This window comes from Bos grunniens, chromosome 22, assembly GCF_055505025.1.
Source record: "Bos grunniens cultivar Pamir isolate PY7600 chromosome 22, Bosgru_T2T1.0, whole genome shotgun sequence".
NCBI lineage: Eukaryota > Metazoa > Chordata > Mammalia > Artiodactyla > Bovidae > Bos > Bos grunniens.
In genome coordinates, this window is record NC_141186.1 from 17263329 (window position 1) to 17289628 (window position 26300).

The following is a 26300-nucleotide window of genomic DNA, read 5'->3' on the forward strand; positions in this document are numbered from 1 at the left end:
GGGGAAAGCAAAGCTGCACTGGGAATGTACCACTGCCACCAGCTCCCCACTCACAGCCAAGCCTTCTCTGCTGTCTCTGGACAGTGGCCCAGCCAGTGGGGGTGGGGGAGGAGGGGAGGAGCCGGGAAAACATCAAACAAGGCCCTTCCATCAGCAACACCAGGTCCCTGTCCCCAGAGGTGTATCATCTTTGATGCCTGACCCTTTATCCTTTAATTCAAGAACAGCAGCAGGTGTTCCTGAGGGACCCAGAAACAGAGCAGAAACATGAATCGTGGTATAGGGGGTGGGGAACTGACAAATGAACTGACCTTGGCCCACCAGCTGGCTAGTGTCAAGGGCTCCTAGACTGAGGTGACAGTCCCCTTGGGTCCCCAGGCCAGCTTTATCCACAAGCAGTGGCCAAACTGAGTGCAGCTCTGGCCAGCGCTACATCTCTGCTGATCCTAAACCGTCTCTATCTTAGAGGCAGGGAAATGGCAGCCCGGGCAAGGGAAGACGCTTGCCCAAGGATCCACCACAGTTAGTGAGTGCAAGAAGAGATTTTTATTTTTTAGAGCCAAGCTTGATTACAGATTTGTCATACAACAGAATCACCTTGAGACCAGGGAAAACAGATGGCTGTCCACATTAACGCTGCCATGATGGAATCTCCTGCAACACAGCGACTTGCCATATTCCTTGCTCCTGGCCTACCCCGAAGGTGTGTGACAACAGGGCGTGGATGAGGACAGGATGGGCCGCCTGGCGGAAGCCCTGGCGATGACAGAGCAGGCTCCCTTCTTCCCAGGCAGAGATGCTCGGTGGCCAGATGCTCTATCTTTGGTGATCCTTAACTGTTTATAAATCAAACAGCTGACTACACGTAAGAGCAAGCTGCAGGCCAGTGTGGGGCCGGTCCTGTGTCTTCTCTGGGTCATGCTGGGGTCTCATGTTGGTGCAACCCCTCTTGAGGTCAGTCTGGCTCCATAAACCTCATCTATTGCTCCAAGTTTAAGATGGACATTCTTTTCCAGTTTTTGGGAAAACAATCGTTAAACAGCAAAGTGTTGAGGGAATGAAAGTAATGTGAAGTAGAGGCGGCTGGGGAGGATGAGGGACTTCTAGAACAGGGAACATGGGGGTTTCCATGTTCCTAACCCCACTCCCCAGGGCTATCAGAGACTCACATTTCCAATGGGAAAAAGACAGCCAGGTAGAATGTGGTTACAGACAGGTTCCCAGCAAGGGCTCCTGGTCTTCTAGGCTGCGTTCCCTGTACTTGCCCTGTCCAGCAGGCAGCAGCACCAGGCAAGAGCCATGCTTGAAGCAGTCAGGGGACAGCTGTGGCATGAAGCAGACAGCATAAATAGCAACAGGACGCTTGATCCCAGGGGTCACAAAGTAATCTCAGCAAGCAGCCAACCATCTTCTGCATCTTTTTCAAGAGTTGAGTACACAGGCTCCAAATGAACCTTTCTATCTGAGGCTTTTGTCAAAGAAAGGGTTGCAAAGTAACATAACCACTGAGTTCCTGGGTTTGAGAGCAAGGAGCTGTACAAAGCACAGAGGTGCTGGTAAGTGCCAATTTAAATTAGCTGGCGAGAGGGGACACCCTAAAGATGACAGGAAACAGTCACCAGAAGAAGAAACTGCACCTGCCAAGTGAAAGGAGGGAAAACCTTCAAGTTAGCCCCAGTGCACAGGTAACGCAAGCAGCTTTAATAAGCCCCATGCCCTTCTTCCCTACACCTGAACTCAAGTACACATACAGCATCCACCTCCACCCATCTACCTACAGGACTGGAGGGGACATTGGGCCAAGCCATCCTTAAACTGGAAAATGGTCGAGCTGACAGTGCTTCCAAGGTCACCTCACTTAAACCCAAACTTATGAAGACAAAGATCACTGTTCCTACTTTAATGATGGGATGAAAAAATGAGCTCAGAAGGGAAGTGTTCGACCTCAGTGACAGCTAGGACAAGATTTATCAGATTTGAAAGATCATCAAGTTTCCCCCAGCCTGGACTTCAAACATTGCTCTGTGTGTCTGTGTGTGTGAACCAGGGACCTCTGCATTCATGCAGCAGCCCAAGGAAAAGTTTTTTGAGGCTCCAAGTTTTCTCTTATCCATCTCAGTCTCAAGCTGGTAATGCCTTAACGCTCCTCATCACTCATCCCTGGTCTGGACCTGTAGCCCCAAGTGCTGCTGCTGCTAAGTCGCTTCAGTCGTGTCCGACTCTGTGTGACAGATGGCAGCCCACCAGGCTCCCCCGTCCCCGGGATTCTCCAGGCAAGAATACTGGAGTGGGTTGCCATTTCCTTCTCCAATGCATGAAAGTGAAAAGTGAAAGTGAAGTCGATCAGTCGCGCCCGACTCTTAGCGACCCCATGGACTGCAGCCCACCAGGCTCCTCCGTCCATGGGATTTGCCAGGCAAGAGTACTGGAGTGGGGTGCCATTGCCTTCTCCGTAGCCCCAAGTGAGAACCCATCAAACACGGGACAGGAACCCTATGTGTCATAGAAAGCAACCTGGTTTTCCTGCCTCATTAAACACAGCCCGGAACACAGCACATGGCTTGTAACAACAAGTAGTCAGTAGGTGGGGAAAGGTGGGGGAGGAGCAGCTATCTGGGCAGCAGAGTTGGTGCCTATGTTGTCACTCAGCTATTCAACCAGGCTGCTGGATGTCCCTCAGACAAGTTCATCTGTTCTTCAGGCAGCTTGGCCTCCAGCTGGGCTCAGCGATAGCATCCTCCCACTCCAGGCATGTACAATGTTAGAAATCCCCAGCCCCCAAGATGTCTGACCCTGGAGCAGAGACCAAGACCATACGGAGAGGGGCACCTTACTGACCAGGCCTCAGGGAGGCGTCCTGCCTCTTCCCAGCCCAGCCCTGCAGATGATGAGAGATTTAACAGTGGTCCAGAAACACAACTCAGAAGCTACTGTAGTGACAACTAAGGACACAAAAGGGCCACCAGTCTTTCCAGGGGTATGGGGTTGGAACTTAAGAATCAGCACCCCACAGAACGTTCTTTCTAACCCGACACCTATTTCTTAACTTTGGACAAAGCTCCCCCAGTTTTTTTGCCAGATGCTGCTGCTGCTAAGTTGCTTCAGTCACGTCCGACTCTGTGCGACCCCATAGACAGCAGCCCACCAGGCTCCCCTGTCCCTGGGATTCTCCAGGCAAGAACACTGGAGTGGGTTGCCATTGCCTTCTCCAATGCATGAAAGTGAAAAGTGAAAGTGAACTTGCTCAGTCGCGCCCGACTCTTAGCGACCCCATGGACTGCAGCCCACCAGGCTCCTCCATCCATGGGATTTTCCAGGCGACAGTCCTGGAGTGGGGTGCCATTGCTTTCTTTGCCAGCAGTCCTACCTTAAACGAGATATGCTAATATGGACATGGTGGGGGGTGGGTGGGGAGGAGAGGGTGGGATGAACTGAGAGAGTAACACTGAAACACAGACATTACCATATGTAAAATAGGTAGCTAGTGGCAAGCTGCTGTATCACACAGAGAGCTCAGCCCAGTGTACACTTATGGCTGATTCACACATGGTAGTATGGGAGAAACCAACACAACACTGTAATTATCCTCCAATTAAAAATTAAAAAAAAAAAGAGATACACTCGTAGAATTTAGGACTCTGCAGCATATGAAACCCAGAGAATTCATATTATTAGGGGAATTCTGGCTGTCACACATAGCTTTCCACACAGTTCTTCCTGCTGCATTAAAAAGCTGATTGGTTATTGTTTCCTAAGAGTAGCAGGAAAGCTAATGACAGAATCCCTCAGGCACTTTAAGATAAGAAGGACTAAATTAATTTTAATGTTAATGGAGATACATAATTATAATTAGAATGCTCTAAATCAGAATCTCGTCTTTCAAAACCCCTGGCAAACAAGCATCCAATCTGGAACCCTGTCTCCTAGCCAGCCTGTAGCCAGTCCAGCCTGGCTACAAGCAAGTACTGCCAGAACAGCCCAGCAGAGCCATCAGAAACCACACAGCAGTCCACCCCATGCCTCTCCAAGGCCTTGTGCCCCATTTTGGTTCAGTGATTCCAGCCTCCTCCACCAGGCCCCAGCTCACACAGTCCCAAGTTCAGAAGGACACTCCCAATCCTCCTCAGCCTTCTGACCATCCTGGACCAGCCATAGCATTTGAGCCCAGTGCAGGTGGAAAACCACCGGGGAGACAGAGGGAAATGATCACAAAATTGGAATGAATGTCAGGAAGAAGAAAATGATTAAGAGCTAAGGTGAGTGGTGGGGTGCTGCCTCAGTAGGGAGCCCTAACAATTGGACACTTAAGACCAGGAGGACCCAGGAGACTAGGGGAATCTTCTGGTTTCCTTCCCAGTTGTCCAGCAATGTTGCACAGGCAGAAAAGGAGGGATGGTGAACAGGAGCTCCAGCCCGCAAGAGTGAGGGTCACGCGGTGCCATGGCAGCCCCACAGCAGCCCTGAGGAAAGCTGACATGGACATGGGGCGGCACCAAGGATGTGCGCGAGCACAGCTAGGGGGCTTATCTGCTGGGTGCCACCTCTGCTCAGCTGCCTCCACCAACCCGTGGGGACAGAGGGGTTGTGGCCTTTGCTTACCAGACTCAGCTATAGCACTGGCAGACATGGCAGTGCTCGGAATTGAAGGGCTCACCTTCAAGTGACCCCTCTGGACAGTGCAGCTCCTACTCGCCTAGAGCTGACCCGCTCAGCCTGCGAGGGGAGGGCGCTCTTCCCCACTTTCCTCCATTGCCTGTCTTTGCCCAGAAAGGGAAAACCAGAGGATGGCGAAGGAAGATTTTCCAAAGTTTCAGGTCTTTCCTTATATAATAAGTTTGCCACCTTTGGGCTCAGTTTTCCTCTTTGGTAACATGTCTGCTACAAGGAGACCTGAAATTCTGGAAAATCTGACGGACCTGGGCTTGAATCTGGAGTGGACTTCAACACTTATGATCTTTCTGCTAAAGGTCTTTTCTCCCTGGCATTTGTTAAGGACCTCTTCAGTCACACACTGCTTTGTTCTTTCCAGAAGGACTAGACATTCTCAAGGCTTTAGAAAACAAAAATAAATCACAGGATTTCTTCCCTGGCTGTATGACTTGGAAGGTATGAGGTCAGTGAGGAAATCCTTTCCCCAAATGCCAGGCCATCCCTCAATCCTAAACCTGCCCAGTGCTCAGCTTTAATCTCACCAGAGAAACATGATTTCTGCAGCACATTCCAGGCCCACCTGTCCGTCCTAGCTGAGTTGCTCTCCTGCCGGGTGTACAGTCTTGTGAGGTTTACCCCAGCCACACACATCTAGCCTGACTCCCTACTGGCCTTTCTCTTCCATGCCCCACCAATTCAGACAAGGAATGGGAGAACCAGAAGCAACTCCAGAGGATCCAGCTCCATCTCTTTAATCAGAATGTGGCATTCTCAGGGGCTGAGACCTGGCAAAGGCAGCAGGTGGTGGCAGCCCCGACTCCCTGCCCATCACATCACAACTGCTCCACCTTCTCGAGTCCACATCGGCCAGCGTTCCAGGAAGGAGGGCTCTCAGACTGCTCTGTGAACCTGCTTTCACTCTGTACCTCCAAACAGTGGGTGAGCCTGCAAGTCTGTTGATCCCCTCTGGTCTCCTGGATATACCACCTACCAGGCCGCATGCCCTGGAATCCCAAGCTCCAGTCTTATCAAGAGGGAAGGACTTTGGAGCTCCTCACCTGGGCTTGGGGACCTCCAGGGGACTGCTACCCATCCTGAAAAAGTTGTCAGAATGGTTCGAGGACGAGGAGCTGGAGGACTTGGCTTCTACCAGTCCCTGGTGGGGAGGCAGGCGGTCCTCGGAGGGCTGTGGCCGGTTCCAGAGCATGCTCTGTGGAGAGGAGGAGTGGCTCTTCCTCCTGTGGTGGGAAGACAGGGCTGCTGGTGAAGGGCCACCTCAGGCCCACCCTCTGCTCACCTGAGCTGAGTCTCTGGGTCCAGTTTTTACTTCCACCAGAAAAATGCCACATGGGAGTGGGCACACTCACCACTCCCCTGGGCTTGGCTATAGGCAGCGAGAGCTGGGTCTTCACAGAGGGACTATTGCGTTCAAACACACTGACCTACTGGCCTCAGTGCACATGCTGGGCAACAGATTCTGAACTAACAGTTTTAAGGACTGCCCCTCCCTCCAAGTGTTGTACAAAATCTCGAGCCCTTTGTCCAGGGAGAAAAGTCATCTGATTCTCAAAGGAGCTGACCCTCAAACAAGCTCCCGATCCGCAACCATCATTTCGTACTCAGTACTTTTTTCTTTTTCTAAGCTTGGCCCCACCTCCCTGGCAATCAATACAAGGGAGTGCCCCCATGAAGTCCCTTTAATACCCTCCCCTCACCCCACCCTGTCTGCCCAGCCCTGCAGCTTCTTCCTTTGTCCCACAGGGAGCACTGGCCCTTGATGCTCTTGGGCCAGCATGGCAGCATCCCTCCCCAACCAGATGGCTGGCCTCTGAGGCCCAGTAGAGACAGCAGGGCAGGTAGCTGAGCTCTTAAGCCTACTGTTGGGGCCCCTTTGTTCCTGGGGCTCCCTGGAGCTGGAGCCCTGGCTCCCAGCTGTTAGCAAGCTCAGTTCCAGCCTGGCCCTCACCAAGCTGCCTGAGTCTGTGCTCCTGCAGGGACCAGCTCCACGGTCTCATAGGTGAAGCTCCCGGCGGCTCCTGGGGAGCTCTCCATGACTAGAGAGAAGTCACTGCCAAGGCTGGTGGTGCTGCCACGGTCCTTCCGCCCTGAAAAGAGGCCAGGACCATCAGTCAGCATATTATCTTCTCCTATGAGCGATTCCCCACCTCTTCTACACCATACAAATGGAGAGAGAAGTTTCTAGAACAAACAATCTCTATGTGGTCCATACTCAGAAAGATGCACAGAGGAAGTCTGCAGGGGCCCATGACTCACTCAGCATGCAGATATCTTCCACAGTGAAGCCTGCATCCCGAGCTGGCAAACTCTTCCTCCTATAAACAGAAGCCAGAACAGTGAGCTCCAGATTGGACTGGGGGTATCCTTTGTCTCCCACTATGCTGCCCACCTGGAAAAGAAGCTCCAACTCAGTGGAAACTCATGGAGACAGGTCCTACCTAGCCTGTTGCAAAAGGCCAAGGCCCACTTCAGGGAGGCCAGCAAAGCCTGCTTCCTGCCCGTCAGCATGGTCCCTCAGAGGTCAAGTCTGGCTCAACACATTAGGGGCCTGGATTTGGAAGGTGAGGGAACACGGCACAGACACCAATCCTCACAGGAGCCCTAAAGCATCACTCGGCCAAGACCCCTATGTGTGCCAAACTGGGAGCAGGCTGCTCTGTGGTGGGGGGCTGCACAGACATACCTCTGTAGCAACTCAGGGAGGAGAACTTTGGCCTTGGAGGTGGTGGCAAGGGCAGTTTGGGGGTCTCCCCATCCCTTCCCTCTAGCAATGTGCCCTGCACCCCTAGTCACAAGATGAGCCTCTTCACCCTCTGCTGCTGCTAAGTTGCTTCAGTCATGTCGGACTCTGTGCGACCCCATAGACCGCAGCCCACCAGGCTTTCCCGTCCCTGGGATTCTTCAGGCAAGAACACTGGAGTGGGTTGCCATTTCCTTCTCCAATGCATGAAAGTGAAAAGTGAAAGTGAAGTCGCTCAGTCGTGTCTGACCCTTAGCATGGACTGCAGCCTACCAGGCTCCTCTGTCCATGGGATTTTCCAGGCAAGAGTACTGGAGTGGGGTGCCATTTCACCCTCTGGCCCTCTCCAATTACCCCTATCTGCCCTCAGAGGGAAGGCAGGGACGGAAGGCCAGCCTGCCCAACATGCAGGGAGGCAGGGTGGGGAGAAGACAGCAAGCGAGACCACCTGCCCTAGCACGGCCCCTCCCAGTGCACCTGCCTTCCAGCAAGAGCAGGTCTCTCCTTACCTCTGTGTCTTCAGAGCAGAGAACTCTTCAGAGATGATATGCTTCAAAAAATTGAAGCAGAAGAAAAAAATCTAAGAAACAGACCAAAAAGCAGCACATATGAGAAGATAGTCTTCCCCAGGGAGAAGGATCTAAGTGGCTAGACTCCCAGGAGAGGGCAGCCAGTGACCCTGGTCACCTCTGCCAGACAGCAGCCCCGCTCTGGGGACCCTGTCAGATATTCTGGTGTGGAAGCAGAACGGGTGCCAGAGAGGGCGTAGCAGTTCAGGCAGGCATGCGGGGCTGGGCAAGGAAGGAAAGGACTATGTTTCCTTCCTGAGAACGCACGAGGGTAAGCCAGGGATGTTTCAAACCATCTTCAAGTTCCACACATGTGTTCTCAAGCTACTGAAAAGGACGAAGATAACAGCCACTTCTTCCTCTCAATCTTTCCTGAGAACACCATGGAGAGAGGGTCACAGGGAAGGACAGCTGGGAGAGAGAGGATCTGGAGGCAAGACACAGCAGGAACACCACAGAAGGGTAAGGAATCAGATTTCGTACGGGAAATACCCAGAAACAGTGTGGTTCAGGCCCACAGACTGCACTGCTCAGAGATCAGGGTCAGTATGAAGTCTGAGACAGGCCAAGGCAAGGGGAGGCCCTGAATTCTGGCCCCACAGCCACATCCTCGTCTCTGTGGGCAAACGCTCTTTCCTTCCAGCCAGCACCCATGTCCATCGGGCCTCTGCGAAGTGCACACGATGCTCTGTCTCTGCAGTGATTCTGAAAGGTGTGGTCCATCCACCCCTCACTTGGGAGAAACACCTACAGAGTATCCCAGAGCCTGGTAAGATCTCCTCAAAAAGAGGAGGGAGAGCGCCAAGGTCAGTTCAGTTTGAAAACTTGGTTACAAAATTCCTTTTTTTTTGGCTTGTGGGATTTTAGTTCCCTGACCAAGGATTGAACCTGGGCCCTCAGCAATGAAGGCATGGAGTTCTGAACACAGAGTTCTAACCACTGGACTGCCAGGGAATTCCCTGTTAGATAAAATGAAACAGATGTCTTCATTACAGACTTTTCAGATTTTAATATGCTAATGTGCTCGGAGAATCTCAAAAGCAAAGGAAGGGTACAGAATGCTGTTTAACAGGTCCTAGCCTTTTGCATGTTTTTAAAGTATCGGTATCTTGAGTGTGTGAAGTGGGAGGGAGAGAAGGGGGGGCTAAGAGAAAAGCCCACCTTCTGCCCGCCCTCCTGGCTGAGGAGACCCTCTTGTTTATACTGAGACATGGCCAGGGTTTGAATCCAGAACCCACTGGGCTCAGCTGCATCTCCCGCCCAGTCTCTGAGGTGAAACCTGGCCTGCCTCGGGGGGTGGGGGACAGCATGGCAGTGGGCGGGCAGTAGGTCCTGGGGCATCAGCACCTGGCAAGTCTCAAAACGAGAGGCTGCAAAGGGACTGTGTGTGCAGCTTTCCGTGCCAAAGTCACCGCCTCTGACAGAGTTCACGGAGGCCTCTGAGGAACAGGCTTATAAGCTCTGCAGTTCTGGCAGATGCGATAAGTGCTCAGAAGAGATTTGCAAGGGGAGAGGAGCAGCTGAGAGGGAGGAACAAAAGAAGAAGGCATAAGATAAGATCCCAGAAAGAGGCAGCCTCAGGAAGGGAGGAGGATGCTTCAGGAAAATGGGGGGTGGGGGTGTGGAGAAAGAGACAGCACTGCGTGCAACTCCCACGCTGGGCATCTGGACTCGTTCTCCTTGTGAGGCAGCAGGATGGACACCAGGAGACTCAAGGTTAATCACACTTTCCAAGATCACCCAGGTATAAGTGGCATGACTAGGGTTCACACTTAAGTCTGACTCTAAGTCTGCGTGTAGGGAAAACAGGCTGAAAAAAGAGTAACAAGGCGAAGGCTACAAAAAGGATGCTGTATGGACAGGGCAGAGAGGAGGAAGGAGGGACAGTGCCCAGACAGGAAGGGGCCCCAGGGCCCCTGACTTGGCCTGGGCTGGTGGTGAGGGGCAGGCAGGCCTCTGCCTGCACGGACGGCCCTAGGGCTTGAAGTCGCCAAGTGGGTGTGATGAGGACAGAGGACAGGGAAGAGCTTCTGGGTTTCAGCTGTAAGGGTGAGGGGCACAGGAACGACTTGTGAATTGCTTCCAAAGCTGAGTGCAGAAAACAAGGTCAGCCATAAAAAGGATGGCAGAGAAAGAGGGGAGGAGGACTGACACAGGAAGGTCACAGGTAAGTGTCCTTCCTGAGAGAGCAGGGGACTAAGGTGCAGTGCGGGGGCTGCTGGGCTGGATTTCTTCCTGCCCCGCTGCCCAGCCCCAGCACACACCAGGCAAAGAACTGCCCCAAAGTGTGGATGCCAAACCGACCGTCATCCTGTCCCTCTTGGGAGTACAGGAGCCAGAGCTTGCGGAGCCCTGACACGTGCTCGCCGACTGTGAGCAGTACCCACCTCCTCTCCCTTGCTGAGTCGATCTACCAACATGTGCCTGAAACAAGAAGGCAAGGAAGTCAAAGCCAGTAGTGCGCAGGCAGGAGAACGGGGAGAGCCCATGGCACCGGCCCCACAGCCTCGGGGGGCCTGACCAGCGCCTCCTGTCTTCCCAAGGGGGTGGGACTGTCTTCACCTTCAACCCTGTCACAGGAGCCCCCACACCCACGCACACACTTGGTTCTGAGGCACTGCCCCCACCCCACGGCCTGCTGTCCGTCCCCCGAAGGCTCACCCAAAGAGGAACCAGTCGTAGGCCACTGTGAGGTAGAGGATCTCAGCGGGCTTCAGGGACGTGTGGATGAGCCCGTCCTGGAAGAGACGTGTCCAGATCAGAGAGAGAGGCCCCCTCCTGGCCTCAGGGGCTGAACCACACCCATAGAACCCCAACAACCAGGCTGCCCCACAGCCCAGGAACAGGGTCAAACTTTACAACTTCTGCTCTGGACACCTGAGGTCCCTCATGCCAAATCCTCTCTGCTTCTGGAGACAGGCTCAGAGCTCCCCAAGGGTAGACCCTGGAAGGGCCTCTGAAGGCTCCCTGACCCCCAGCCCAGCCCATGTGTACTCACAGCCCACAAGGAAAGGCGCAGGAGAGAGATGAAGAGGGGGGTCCGGTCCCAGCCTGAGATACAGTGTACCAGCAGCCCGCTGTCGTCTACGCAGCAACACAGGACAGGTGGCCCAGGAGAAAAGCAAACACAGGCTGATGAGAAGGGGATGTGCTACCACCCAGGTCTAGGGTGAGATCCAGGCTACCCCAGAACCACAGTCTAGCTCCAGGGGCAGGCAGGGGATGTCCCACCCAGCCCGCCACAGTTTAAGGATGGGCACTTGACCCAAATGGAGACAATGAGTGTGAGCTCTGGGACAGAGACTGTGTCTCTCTTCTGGAGGATTTAAGGTGGCAGGAGACAAGTCTGAAATGACTGCCGGTTTTGAGCTAACTAAACAGTGGATATGAGACAAGGAGAGACAGTTTCCGCTATTTGTCTCCTGGCTCTGCTCTTGGGCCTTCTTGGTTATATTGTTCAAGCAAGTGCAACCTCACACAAGTCCTAACTGATAAGGAGCAATCAGAGTCAGACTGCCCCAGGACACTGCGCGTCATGGGCTTATTCAACCAAAAGTCAAACCAGCTGGAGCACCATCCAGAGAAGAGGCCTGCCATGGGCATGTGTGTGACCAAGAAGAAGCCAAGGCTGACTTTCTCTCAACTTTCTGAACCGGAAGAGGCCACTGCAGCCCCACACAAAAGGCTGAGGTTCAAAGCTCAAAGGCCAGCTGAGCCAGTGTAGGAACACCCTGTGTGTGCTTCAGATTGTAGGAAGTTCATAATTTTGTTTTCTAGGGTTTTGAGAACATGGAATAAATCCGCCAATGATGAGCGAATCCCCATATCCTTCTCCCATAGAGCAAAAGGCTCCAATAATCACACACAGGTGCTGTCAAGACCTGGGAACACCCCGAACATCCACTGGCTTGAGGCAGGCCGAGGCGGACTCACCGTCATTGTTAATTATGGAAAGCAGCAGTTTCAGGTAGTTTTGTGTTTGTTGCACCAGGTCCCAACTCTGTTGGAAAAGAAAAAGGATTCCAGGAATAGGTATTTAACTCATAATGGGAATTTATACAATATTTAAAAAATAAAAGACCAATAAGTTATTTTGGGGCAAAAAGTACCCCAGATTCTCTGTGACTTCACTCCCCACATGTCCCTGCACCCTTTCCCACGGGCCCACCGCCCACCCGGGTGCGCTCTCACCCGAAGTGAGAGCTAGGAAGGGGAGCCATGCAGAGGCCCGGGCAACCCACACCCCCACACCCCCACACCCACTAGCAACAGCTGGATATTAACCTCCTGTGTGTCCTGGGCTCCAAGCACAGCTGTCCAGGGAGTTAACAGAAGTCAACAAAGAACCTCAAGCCTGTGGCCATTGTCATCAAACAGCAAGAGCTACTTCATCTGCCGTTGTATCAGAGAAACTAAGGAAAATATCAACCTTCTCATCAATCGCTTCTTTACTGCTACTCACTATACTGTCTTTCGATGAATAACAAATGCAGTCTGGCAGACAAAACTTTTAAAACAGGAGATCCATGAGGTAGGAGATAAAAAAATAAGCAAAAGCTTCTTAGAGATCGGAACCTCTGTTCTAGCCCAAGCAAAAGGGCTAAACTAGACACTCTGAGAAACAGCCCACTTTGGAGTCTGGAACTCCACGGAGGGGCCTGACCCAGTTCTGTGGCCCCCGCCCCACCGAGCTGGGGACAGTCTCTCAACACAACTGCTTCTCAGTGTCTGGACTGTGCAGAGAGGCCGTGGTGAATGCCAGCAAGAGTGCTCCCACAGGGAGGGTGAACACAGCACCTGTAATTGGAATGGTTTTCCCAGGAATTTAAAACAGGCTCATTTACCTGACCCTCCCACAGACCCTGGAGAGTCCTGACCCACTTTCAGTGGCTCCAGAGAAAGCTGCTACAGCACCACATTAATAAAGTTATTACCCATGGCAGCTTGGGGGTCTCTCTGCTTGTCTGGTTCAACGTGTCAGATACACCACTGTCCACAGATTTCCTCCTCATTGTGAGTCCCAGGGGAGAAAGAGCAGGAGAAGCAGGAGACTCGCAGCAGATGCGCAGAGTGGTTGGACGGGTTGGGGGAGGGCTGCGGCAGCCAGGAGAGGGCAGGGGGCCACCAAGGATGAGCCTGCTGGGCCCCCCAACCACAGCAGCTGTTTGAAGGGGACACGAATGACCAGGAAGCGGCAGCAGACGCTACTGGCCATGGCACCTGGGGGGGGGGGGCAGGAACCACAGCCTGGGGAGCACTGGGTTGGCGGAAGCCCGAGGTCACACAGCTAAGCTGCGCTGGGGTCTGGACCCAGGCCTGTGGTCAGTCACACGCTACACTGTGATGTCTATTTCCTCAGATACGAGAGTGAGGAAACGAATGTCTAAGGAGAGTACAGAATGTGAAGAGGACCCTGGAAATGCATGAAAATCTACACTCATTTCTGATTCACCCCATGTGTGCCGTGAAAAAGCCTCCGGGTGCAGAGCCAAGTACTACATATCTGGCTTACATTTGTATGCCTGGAGTAGTCTCCCCTGGCCGGCAAATTCTTACTCATCCTTCAAAGGCCCAGCCCCATTATCTACATACAGTCTTCTTCTGTAGCCACTGGCCAATACTCTTTCTACGCAGATGACAATTATGTGTTGTCTCTTCTCCTAGATCAAGTCCAATGAGGGCTCTGCATCTATAAGGCTTAGTGCTTAGGGACTAGGAGGTACCCTTTGGAAAGTTCCCTCACTGCCTGTTCATGGTCAGGGATCTGTGTGAGGAGAAGCAGCCACTGGAAGGGGTCTTTGGGCACAGAATCAAAGAGCAGAGCTCTAGGGGATTCCATTCGGCTACTCAGAGGGCAGCACTGCTCCTTGCGCGCTGGGAACACTGCAGTGAACACCACTGTGGGCCTGGCCCTGGGACACAGCAGTGAACACACAGCAGTGAACAACCCAAGCTCTCGCGGCTGCAGGGAACGGAAGGCAAAGTGAACTGCTGCAGGCGTGCTGACTAAAAGAAGCCCTGTAAGATGCTGTGGAACCATGTAAGGGGAGATGAGCCTAGCCTGATCCTCGGGGACCATTAGGTAAGGCTTTTAAGAGATGGTGACATGCATGTGAGAAAAGGGTTTAAGGGAAGCAACCAGTGTTTCTGGCATAGAGAACAGCACGTGCAAAGTTGCAGAGCATCTTCTCTAGGGAAGACGGCCAGGGTGGCTGGAGGAGAGGGAGGGCACAGCCAATGAGTCACCAGAATGAGCTCGAGCCATGTGAGGGTCCTTGGACTTCTGAGGATAACAGGAAAAGTCAGATGGAATGTGGAAGGATGGAGTGACAATGACAATCTTGGCCTGTTACCTAAGTACTGCTCTCTGCCAGGCCCTGTTCACATGCTTAGGTTCCTTACTTCCAGTTGGCTGCCCCTCAGTGTGGCCCCACTCTCAGCCCTTAGATGATGGTAGCCTGTATTAGGCCAGTGACATGAGACGGAAGCAGGAAGGACTGGAGAAAATCCCTGGGGCAGAGACTTAGAGAACTGACGGGAACTAGCCATCAAGTGAGGGATAAGAGCCTCCATCCCCAACATTCTGAGTTTGAGCATCTGGGTAAATGGTGGAAGGCCTGGGGGTGCTGTGGGTTTTGACAATTCCATTTTGGGCAGCTTGACTTTCAGGTGTGCACATGACTGGACACTTGGGAAAGACTGTAGATGTGGATCGCCAAGTGAGGCCTGGCCCAGAGCCCCAGGCCTGGGTGACCCGGCAGAGGGTGAAGGGAGTGGTGATGGGTGGACGGGCCTGGGAGCTGAAGAGTCAGTGCAGGGGCTGAAAGGACCAAGCTCATACCTGGCTGAGGAAGAGGACAGCAAAGCGCAGTGAGGCCAACTGGCTGAGCAACACCAGAGAGCAGGCAGAGCTGGGGGAGGCCCTGCCCCCTACCCTCGTGCCCGGGGCTTTATGAGTGCTCACTCCCAAGTTAGTAAGCCAGGACTCCCCCGCAATCATCACTAAGTTGGTCCGGCATTTCCGTTAACAGGACACTTTCATGCAGTGATCGTATCTGAACCTCACCACAACTCTGAAACAGGTGCTGTCAATTCTGCTTTCAGAGGGAAGTGAGGTCACTTGCTCAAGGTCACAGAGCCCCATGAGAACAGCCGAAGGAGCTCACACCCAGGGCCTCTATCCACTAAACACAACTCCTCACACACAAGGGATCCTTCCCAAAGAGACAGACTTCCTTGGCAGCATCAATACTATCAACATAGTTGACAGCATTGATGTACAGTTATAGGGAATTTGGTGAGGAAGTGGTTCTCAGATCTGTATGCACAAGGGCAAAGAACGGTCCAGCAGAGAGAGCGGTGGTGGCTGGGTGGAGCCTACTTGAGGGCTCTGCACACAACAGATTCAGGAGGAGGCCTGCCGCTTTCTCTGGCTGTGCCACCTGTCTGGGGACAGACTGGGGCCTGACAGTAGGGAACAAGGCTCCTCAGCCTGTTCCACCTTTCTGGGACACAACAAACAACCTATCAGCTCTCGTTCTTAAGTCCCCTCTCTTGCAAAAACACCTACACAGAGAAGACCCAAAACCCCTATAACTGGCTCATGCCAATAGTTATGTAGCATCTGCCTTGTGTCCGGGGGCACACGTACAAGAAAAAAACAGGGTAAGCATGGCCTCTGCCTTTACAGACCCTCTGCTACTAGGATAACAAAGTCCAAGGTGATACTGGAACACAGAGCTGCGTAACAGAGGGTGCTGGGCCTCTGGGAGAGGGAGATCTCAAGGCTGAATGGGAACTGTCCAGACCCAGGGGCAGATGAAAAGAGGACGGAAGCAGGATGTTTTCTAGGTATTCAGTGGCTCAGCCTTCTGGCTCCAGGCCATTTTCAGTTCTAGGATGCACAAGCCATGGTTCCCCATCCTCCTGGTGTTCAGTCTACAGAAGATGGGGAAGCAGCTCAATTATAAATCAGTAACTAGAGCTCAGTGGAAAACTCCAAGAAAGACAACGCCCAGGGATTAATGGGAATGTAACACAAGCATCCAACTTCCCAGGGATGGGGACAGGAGGCACATCAGGCAAGTCTTCTTAGAATGGACACTCAAGCCAAACCCTGAAGGCAGGGTGTCAGCCAGACAAAAGGAGCCTGGGGCAGGGGGGGCCAGCCAGGCAGAGGGAATAGGTGTGGGGAAGGCAGTGGGCAGAATGAGGCTCCCTGTCCTGGCTGAAGCAGGTGGCAAGGAGACTGTTAATGGGCCACGGGCTTGTACAGTGTGGGCCAGACGTGGTAGACAGATGGGTTCATCCAGTAAGACTGGCGCCCCTTCCACGGCAGACAGTAACAAGAGAGATGTACAATGGAAATAATTTTCAGGTCTCTATGAGAAAATTAGGTCAGGGAGCGCTGCACTTCCTCTGATGGAACATGCATTTAAAAGGTAAAATGAAAAAAGTCACTAAGTCCCAGAGCCGGAAAAGCAAACTCCACGCAGTCCTCCTCTGGAAACAGAACCCCCTGGTGGATGCAAATCTTTCAGTGAGTCATGTTCAGAAAGCTTTGACTTTCTGGGCCAAGAGCAAATCAGGAGAGTCAGAGAGACTAGCAGCTCCTCCTTTCCTAGGCTGTCAGAGGTTGGAGGCGAGCCAGGCCTTCAGACCTCTGCCTGAGGGGCTTGTGGGTTGGGCACCAGGGGTCCCCTCACCTGATACTGGCTCCAGTCAATATTCAGAGAGCAAGTCAGGAAGTCAGGGATGCTCAGAGGGGCATCGACGTAGTCCTGGGGACAGAAAGACACTGTGAGACACAGGCTGGCCACCAGGAGACGCTATGGTGACAGGCGGAGGCCCTGAAGTTGCGGCTATCATGGGCAGGCAGGGTGTCCCCCTGACAGTGCTCGCCTTCTCTGAGCCAGATGCCTGTGCCACCCTGAGAGGGAAAGCTTAAAAAATCAAAGGGACCAGATATTGTTGCCAAGTGGAGTTTTTCAATTGGCCATTTGAGTGTTTGCTGCTGAGACGGAGGTGATGGATTAGATTCAGCCTCCAGCAGCTCCTGGGCTGCTCCCACCCACTGGGGAGGACCAGAAGGCTGCCCCTTCTTCCCACAGGAGGTGGTGGAGCAAAGACAAAGCATTTCTCCTACCTCGTCCCTGAAAACTTTTTTAAAGAAAGGGAGAAACTAAAAGGGGGAGAGAAAACAGTATGTGATAAGAGTTTAAACATGTATACCTAATGAGAAGAGGGAGAGGAAAAAAATGAGACTCATTCAGGGAAGAGAAAAGAAACGAAAAGGGTAGCTGTTTTCCCCTCAAAATTTTCTAGCTGGTTTCCCTTCACAAAGGAACAGAAGACCCAAGCTGACAAGTGGTACTGTTCATACCTGCTTCCAGTTAAAAATGAGCCCTTCAGCCATGTAATCCCGATCCTTATATTCCTTGAAAAATTCACAGCCTGGAAAAGAAGGGCAGAGTTACACCACCGCTCTTCCTGGCCCAGTGTCCTGAGACGCCCCTGGGCGCTGGAGGACGAAAGTGGCCACCAGCTGACACGAGTGGGGACTGGACTGGGCGGGCAGGCACCTCCAGCGCTCCTCCGGTTTCTAGTCACGACCCTTCCTGATGAGGTACCGCCTGCCTGCACGCCTCTCTCTCTCCCCATCTGTGCTCACTGGTTGCTGGTCACCTCTCCTTTCATTTCAGGTTCCTCTGTTCTATATGCCCCTGAAGTGCCAACAATCAGAGAACAAAAGCGTGACGTACAATTTGAACCCTGGCAGCACGTTCTCAGCAACTTATCCAGTCACATAAGATCACCCTGCTACTACTCCAATAAAGCAAATACTGCAATAACGCAAGCCATGCAAATCTTTTGGTTTCCCAGTACATATTAAAGTCAGGCTTATACTATATTACAGTTTATTAAATGTGAGATTACATGATGTCTTAAAAAACCAATATATCTTAAATATAAAAAATACTTGAGGGAATTTCCTGGAGGTTCAGTGGCTAAGGCTCAAGAGTACTGCTGTGGGCCCGGTTCAACACCTGGTTGGGGAACCAAGAACCTACAAGGCACGTGGTGTGGCCAAAAAAAAAAGCTTTATTCCTTAAAATTGCTGACCAAAATCTAAGCCTACAATGAGTTGGAACAGTTAAGTCAAAGATTGCTGATCACACATTACCATAACAAGTGTAGTAATGATGAAAAATTTTGAAGTACTATGAAAGCTATCAAAATGGGACACAGAGACATCAAGTAAACAAATGTTGGAAAAATGGTACCAACAGACTTGATGCAGGGTTCCCACAAACATCCAATTTATAAAAGATGTAAAATGTAAAGAGTAATAAATCAAAGAGCAGTAAAACGAGGTCTGCCTATAGCAGCCCCACAGGCTTTCAGTGAGGACTGAGCACTGTAACATGCAGGAAAGGACCGTGGGCAGTGAACGGGACAGGTGCTCCAGACACACGCCCATCTCGACAAGTGAAACGCTGTAAGAAACACCACCAAGGTAAGACCTCAGGAACCAAGGGAAAACGAGTGAAAAGGGCCCTGCCAACGTTCCCAGCCTCAAACCTCAGCCTTTAGCTCAGCTCTGTGACCGTGAACAAGTGAACGTCTCTCAGCCTTGACTTTCTCATTTGTCAAGTGGTTAAGGACGAGATGAAATAATACACAGAAAACAGCTGGCAGAGCACTGACGGCCCTCAGGAGACAGCATACCGGTGCCACCTTCCTGCTGAAGCCGAAGCAAGAGACCCAGCGCAGCCCTGCAGCTCGATCCAGGCGGAACGAGGCCTGCCCTCACCACACGGCCAGGACGGCCAGGGCCGGGGGGTTGGCGGAGAGCTTCCTACATTCCTCTCAGGTCCTCTGCCAGAGCCAACACAAACTCTGAAGGACACAAGCCTTTGGCCACAGGTCCAAGACTGCGGAAGTCCCCAAAGACAACAGAACAACTGCCTGAATTCTGTCAAGGTAGCCACAGGCCATCAACATTCCCATGGGACTCTCTAGCTCCTCGGGCCACGCTCAGCCTGAGGTCACTCCTGGGAACAAAGGAAAGGTTCCTCTGGTGGGGGAAAGTCTAGAGACTGAGCCCCTGTGTCCTGGAGACGTGGCTCTTATCCACCCACCTCTGCCCTCCTTCACTCTAAGTCCCCAGGCCCCTCTGTAGACGGGAAGTCAGGACACAATACTCGGCCCTAACACTTCAGCCTATTCCTAGGTGCCTCACTGGGAGAAAGAAGAAATATAAATATCAGACAGAGGCCCTGAGCTTATCAGCCCAGGTTTAGAAGAGACACCAATTATTCCTCAGAGCTCCTGTGAAGTGCTCTGCTTTCTCAGACTCAAGCACTCCAATCAACACCGCAGGCTCCAGGCCCAGCTCTGAGCAGCGTGTGATACAGAAGCAATAGACTGTGAAAAATGGAGGGAATTAAAACAACCTTGATACCCAGGGCAAGGCCTGACATTCATTACCTCAACGGGCTTCTGAGCCTGTTGAGAGGCAAAGGGATGGCACCAAAAGTGAAGTGAGAGCAGGCACTCACTTGAGAAGGAAACAAATTAGACTTGTGCTGGGGAGTTTTCAGCCCCCTCTATTTTGGGGCCTGAGGGAAGCGCTCCCAGAACACTTCTCATTTTCAAGGGCCAGTCGAAGCCTAAGTTAGTCTGACAGAGAACTGATACCACCACAGTTCCTGTCTGGGCTTCAAACTCATCAGAGGGCTCAACGGAGACTCCCGAAATGGCAGCAGAGTGCATTTTAGGACTTGGTCTGGCTAATGTTAATTTTGTTATGAAGTAATACAGGCAGGTGAAGAAATTCAAGAACATAAGCACAGGAAGTAAAAGCTGCTTCTCCTGTGCCCTCACATGGCATCTCCTCCACCCCAGGCTTCTGAATTTTTATTGATTACCCACCCCCCCTTACTCTCCCCTCAACACACACACGACTATCAGATCCAGTCCATGATATTCTAGGAAGAACAGGGAAAAAAATTCAGAGATAGATAGTATCATCTTACCATTTTGGCATATTTCTTTCTTATCCTTTGTATAAGCACTTTTCCTCTCACACACTTGAGATTTTACTATTTCATTTTGTATTGTGCTTATTATTAGCACCTTAAGCATTTTTCTATGACTGTGTAATATCTCATTCTACAATACTATGGGTGGCTGTGCCGTTATTTACGTAATCCTTATTCTGATTAATGAAAATATTACCCATGTTTGGCTGGGTATAAATGGACGTGATGAAGGACCTCCCTTGGTGGTCCAGTGGTTAAGACTCTGCCTTCCAATGCAGGGGCACGGGTTCAATCTGCTTGGGGAAATAACATGCTGTGTGGCCAAAAAAATAAAACTCACATGATGAACATCTGCAGGCCCAGGCTGGCTGGATTACAGCCTAATGAATAACTGGGTCAAACGGTGTTAGTTTCAGGAGTCTTATAACAAGTTGCCCAATGACAGCAGAAAGGATATTGTGCCACTGTTCTGGCACAAAACAATTTTTGTAAACCAAATCCTATTGAGAACCCGAATACTAATACAGAAAGCTGACACCTGGGTCCTCAGCCAATACAGAGCTCTCCCATTAGGCAGAGTACTTCAGTCTGCAGACCCCAAAGCATCCCCTGAGAGTGGGGAGCCTGGTCTGAAAACCAAACTGAAAACTACACTATGGAAGCCCTCATGCAGACCCCCAGGTGGGACATCTTCTTGACAGCTCTGATGTTGCTGAGCCCAGGCATCACTGTAACGGTTCAGCATCTGGCCAAAACAAGCCTTTCCTCCCACGCACCCATCACTTGGCCCAGTGACAGTGAGCACCTGTCAGGGCTGGACCTGGCACATCACCCAGAAATAAACAGTGTTATCCTCATTTATCCTCGGAAGGGTTAGGGGACTTGTTCAAGGACATGGTGCTGCGGCTGAGATGCACGCCCAGCCCTATAAACCACCAAATGCTGAGCAGGCAGAGATTAGAAAGGAGAGTCCCTGATGGAGGCCAAAGTGAGACAGCCAGGCCACCGGGGGTCGTAGTTCAGGTGCCACCGGCTCACAATGATGATACCCTCTGCCCACCAGGCACCAGATGAACCTGAGCTTCTAAAGAGAAGGCCTCATGGCTCAACAGCAACCTGGGGTCACCAGTCTGCTCTTGCCATTGGCCCCATGGCTCCAAGATGAAGAGACAAGATCCAGCACAGGACTGAAGGCAGGGCTAGTGTTGCGGAGCAGGAGAGAGGTTTTAAGGACGAGCTCACTTTTTGCCATCTGTTCACAAAGTCTGGCACTGAGATTAGGGCTCTCATACCTCCCTGAACAAGCAGGTGTTGCTAGACGGCTACAATGCTACCAATGGACCCATGCAGTGCACAGAACACTGCCCTGGCTACAGACTGCATAGAGTCTGTGCCAGAGACACATGTAGCCAACTGCGTGCTCACCACATCGCTCTGCAACGTGGCGAGGCCACCAACCACGTGCAACTGAGGACAGAGTGCTTACGTCACCACAGTAACAGCCAGCAGGGCACGACTGGCAGCTGACCCCAAGAACAGCAAGTTAGGGGCACAGAGCACGCTGATCAACCTGACTTCACCTAAACCGACAAGACCCTGAGCTAAGCCTCACCGACTTCCATGATGCTTGAAAAAACCTGGGACTGGCATGGTGAAGGAACTCGCTCAAGGGCGCAGCACGGTGCATGTGAGTCCAGACTCCATCCCTGGGCCCCTCCCAGGGCAAACCCCTGCCAGGACAGTGTCCTACCCTGAGCTGAGAGCCACGGACCGGGAACCACACTGTCCTACACTGAGCGACAGTGTATGCTCCCGGGGAGCTCCAGGGCACATGAGCACCTAAGTGGCCAGGGCCTGCAGGTGGCCTTCGGAGCCCCAGTCCTGGGAAGCCTGTCCCCTGACTGGACCCTGGAAGGAGCCCCTACCTGGATACGGGATGGAGAGGAGAGTGAAGTCGGCATAGCGCTGGGCTTTGTCCACCTTCTCAGAGGAGGTGACACTACAAGACAGGACACAACGTGTTACGGCATCAGAACCCACGCACGCCGTTCCCCACAAGCGTCACCACAGCTCGGATAAGCCTTCTGCTACAGAAACCCCTCTGAGTTGGGATGAGGCCCTTCAGTCAGGCTTACTTTGAGCAATTAAGAATGGGACCTCTCTGCCACCTACCCGAAGTCACCAGGTGAGAGCGCTGACTCTCCCTGATACCACAGCACTTGTGATGGGACCTAAAGCCACAGAACCACAATCCTTATAAGCCTCCCAGATGAAGGAAGCAGAGACACCATTCAGGAGGGGCCCCGAGGGAGACTCTCCTCTCCACTGTCTTCTCCAGCATCGGCTGAGGATGCTCCCCAGCAGCATCTGAGAGACAGAGGTCTACTCTGACAGATGACAGAGGGGCAGGGGGACCTACAGACAGCTGAGCTGTAACTTATAAGTGTGGCTTATTTTCTAAGACAAACATGGCATAATTAAAGGTCAGTATTATAAAAAAAATTAACAAGCTACACTTTGGGAAAATTCCCCAAATTCATCACCCCAACCCAGGCTCCATTTTTTCTCATTTTTCTTTGTCCTGTGAATACTTGGTCCATACAGGATATAAAAATTGAGTGAATACTGATTTTCTGGATCCACCCTGTTTTTTTGGATCCACTTTAAAAGAGATGCTAATCCACCAGAGATGGCGGAGCGACAGCAGAGTACACATGAGACATTGGCGGCTCTCTCAGTGCCTACTGGACCACCCTGAGCAACTGACTTAACCTCTCTGGCTTGTTTCTCCCCTGCACGAGGGGGATACAAGAACCTCCTCACAGGGAGGGCTGTGTGAGGATATATGGAGAGGATGCTCAAGGCCTGGCACCCAGTGCGCCCTGGTGACTGCTTTGCCCCATCCCCGAGCCCACGAGCCTGTGAACACATGGCCTCCACCCACTTGGAGGGGGGTGCCCTGCACTCACTTCATGCCAAACTTCACCTTCTTGTTCTCCACCATCAGGTCACAGATGTACTTGACTGACAGGTACCGGAGCAGCTTGATGTCATAGCCTCTGACCTTATCAAAGAGATGCGTGTCGGAACTTCTGAAACAGACAGCCAGAGGGAGAAACTCCACTGAGTGTCCATTCCCGGAAGTCTAGGTGCTACAGGAGCACTTCTGTTTCCCTTCTCCAGGAGAGGGAGGCTGGGAGGGCCAGACGGGACAGCAGTCCCAGTGAAGGTGAGGGAAGGTGACTTTCCAAGAGATTATCCTGCTCTCTGGGACACATTTCAAAGAGAAGCAATATGCAGCAGGGGCAGGAAAGGGCTTTCTGGTGCGGCTTGACATTAAGCCAGAAGACTCAAGATCATCTCAGAGTTCTAAAAAGCAGCGGGCTGGTGGCTGATCAAGTCTCTGAGCTTCCATTAGAGTTTCTCTCTCTCTACCCTCCTCCCTCTTCCCCATTTATGACCACTTTTAGCCATATGACTTGCTCAAAATGTAACAGATTGGAATTCTCACTGGGAGATGGACTTTTTAGAGCTATTTTATCAACTAATTGTGAAATACTAGCAAGTGAATTCCCTCTCCTTAGAAGGCCTTGAAGCAAAGAGAAAGATGAGATTTTCCTAATCCCCAGGCTGCTTTCTGATCAGTCATACAGATAAAGGCAAAAGGAGAACAAATAAACAGTCACCGTTAATTTATTTTTTTAATGCCCACTGCTTTGCTGAACCCAGCAGATGCCTCGCCAAGAACAGTGCGCAGTGTGGAAGACGGCCTGGCTGGAGCAGAGGTCGTCTGATCTCGGGGCAAGAGCCAAACATTCCTGTGTGCAAGCCAGAGCTGCTGCTCGTGGAACCAGCAGGCAGAAGCTGGGCACAGCGAGATGCCTTTTCAAGCTCCGTGCTGTGATTTTGGGCAGCTGATATGACTAGGGTGCTGATGTGCATTCCAGAGATGCCTGACACCAGTTAAAGACTTTCCATGCGGCACAGACCATGCAAAGGAGCTTTTCCAAAGTACCATTACTGTCATTTTCTAAAAAGTATTTAGAAAGGAGGTAGGAAGAGTGGGAGCCAGCCCCCTCCATCCCTTTCAGGGGACCTAAAGCACTCCTCTGTGTTGTACTCCCTTACGGCACTAATCACACAGCTGCGGAACTTCTGGTGCCTGCATCTCCGATGTGTTGACCAGTCCTCAGGCCAGGTGTGTCCGGCATCACCTGGTAGGCTGGACATCAACATCCTGGAAACTATGGGGCTTGAAGATACACAGATGTCTGCACCACGTCTTGGGCCTGCAGTGCCAGGAACCCCAGGACTGGGGCACTCTCCCTGGGGTCCTTGTGAGCAGCCCGGATAAAGACAGACTGCTCAGGCAGTTCATCAAGTCAGCTGCGGGTGAGGCTATGGGGTGGACTTCAACAACTGTTTCAGGGATGTGGACGAAGGAAGCCAATCCATTCACCTGGACCACTGATGATGTCACGGCCATCAGTAGAAAATGGCCACCACTGGTCAGATACCTGCCCCTCACCCAAGCCCAGACCCATAACTGCCTGGCACTGACCGAAGAGCACAGTCCTCCTCCGTGAGATCTTCTGCATCTGCCCAGGCGTCGTCTGCACCCCCTGTGGGAGGAACCTGTGGTCAGCACTTGGGGCATGGCAGGGGCTCCATGCAAGGGCTGCTTGACCAGTCTACCCCTGGTTCCACCCCAAGGACCATGCTCCTCCCTTTCCCAGGACCGGATGCCCCACGTGCCTGGCATTCTTCTCACCACAAGCATCTTCTCAGGTGATGAGAGGAGGGGCTCTAGACACCCCTGCCCCCCCACCCCAGGTTGCTGCCCACCCCCATAATCACCACCACCGCTGTGGCCATGGGTAACTGTTCTCCATGACTGGGGTCCTGTTCTTAGTCACAGAGGCTGCAGCTCAGTGCTCACCTGAGAAAATATAGTTGTAGCCAGTGCGTCCATACAGCTCCCCCCATCCAGCCAGTGTGGCTGACCTGCAAATGTGCTGGGAGAGAAACCACATTTTCAGGGTCAGATGGTTTTCTGGAGTTTTTTGGTTCTACTTTTCCCTGCTTTCTTGAGATATAATTGACCCATGACATTGTGTAAGTTTAAGGTGCACAACATGCTGATTTGTATCACTGCTGCTGCTGCTGCTAAGTCACTTCAGTTGTGTCCGACTCTGTGCAACCCCATAGACGGCAGCCCACCAGGCCCCGCCATCCCTGGGATTCTCCAGGCAAGACCACTAACATACTGCAAAACCATTACCACCACAGAGTTAGCTAACACCTGCATCAGGTCACATAATTACCATTTCTTTGTGTGGTGGAAACATTTAAGACCATCTCTCTCTACAACTTTCATGTACATAATACAGAATTATTAACTATAACCACCACGCTGTACATTAGACCCACAAACCTTATTCATCTTGCAACTGGAAGTTTGTACCCTCTGACCAACAGTCAGGTGGTTTTCTGAAGTGCACACAGTAGGGGGAAGCCCTGGAACTCTTCTGATCATTCCAGACCAGCAAAATGGGTGCATGAGCACTGCCCAAAGTCTCAGCATCAGGGCCACTGTGACAGCAGTCTCTCTGAAGCAAGCCTAGATTTTAACCTACAGCCTCTGTCAAGGGGTTCTCTCTCCCAAATGAGAGGCACCAGAGTGTCACTAATGGTAATGAGTAGACTCAGTGGTTGTCACATACAAGTGGTCTTACTTGGGTTAAGACCTGGCGATTATCACATGTGTATGTCAGCATGTGAGTGAAACACAAACACACCTTTCCACTGGGTTTTCACAAGCCCTTAAGGGAAGTGTGGCTGGGGGCAGGCACTGCTGCTGCTTCACAGATGAAAAGAGCAATGGGTGCAGGGAGATGAAGTAGGGCCTGAGGTCCCACAGTGAGGAATAAGCAGGGATCTGACCGAGCCCACATCCCTCCAGAGCGTCTGTGCTGTCACTGCAACTGCTTAGTGCAGGGAAGGGAAACCTTCCTGGAGCAGGAGGGTCAATTAAGGGAGAAATGTTTGGGGGCTTTTTTTTTTTTTAAAGAAATTTTACCTTCTCTCTCCTACGTACTAAAGGAATGTAGTAACTGTAACTGTGCTTAACTTTGCTTTTACTCTTTGCTCATCACTGAAGCAGCATTACAAGAGCTAGAATTCTAGAAACCAGGCAATAGGTGTGAACTTCATTATCTAATTTTTTAGAAAAAGTTTATTTGGCTGTGTCAGGTCTCAGTTGCTCTGCAGCGTGTGGGA

General features: G+C 52.0%; 1 protein-coding gene across 9 annotated transcripts in view; it reads right to left on the reverse strand.

Annotated features, from left to right (window-relative positions):
* The window catches only part of MTMR14 (myotubularin related protein 14), a 44587-nt gene that overhangs the window by 4204 nt on the left and 14083 nt on the right, over nt 1–26300 (reverse strand). For 4 of the 9 annotated variants that reach the window (XM_086366518.1, XM_086366521.1, XM_086366519.1 and 1 more), the window contains exons 4-17: nt 24961–25036; nt 24583–24643; nt 22991–23113; nt 21947–22020; nt 17360–17430; nt 16683–16757; nt 11911–11977; nt 10976–11061; nt 10639–10715; nt 10365–10401; nt 7918–7988; nt 6925–6983; nt 6617–6755; nt 5709–5888 (exon numbers count right to left, since the gene is read on the reverse strand). In XM_086366518.1, the coding sequence (XP_086222644.1) occupies nt 5709–5888; nt 6617–6755; nt 6925–6983; nt 7918–7988; nt 10365–10401; nt 10639–10715; nt 10976–11061; nt 11911–11977; nt 16683–16757; nt 17360–17430; nt 21947–22020; nt 22991–23113; nt 24583–24643; nt 24961–25036 (1196 nt within the window). Of the gene's footprint in view, nt 1–527; nt 1638–5708; nt 5889–6616; nt 6756–6924; nt 6984–7917; nt 7989–10364; nt 10402–10638; nt 10716–10975; nt 11062–11910; nt 11978–16682; nt 16758–17359; nt 17431–21946; nt 22021–22990; nt 23114–24582; nt 24644–24960; nt 25037–26300 lie in introns of those variants that run through there. The other 5 variants (XM_086366520.1, XM_086366523.1, XM_086366517.1 and 2 more) reach the window with 3 other exon arrangements.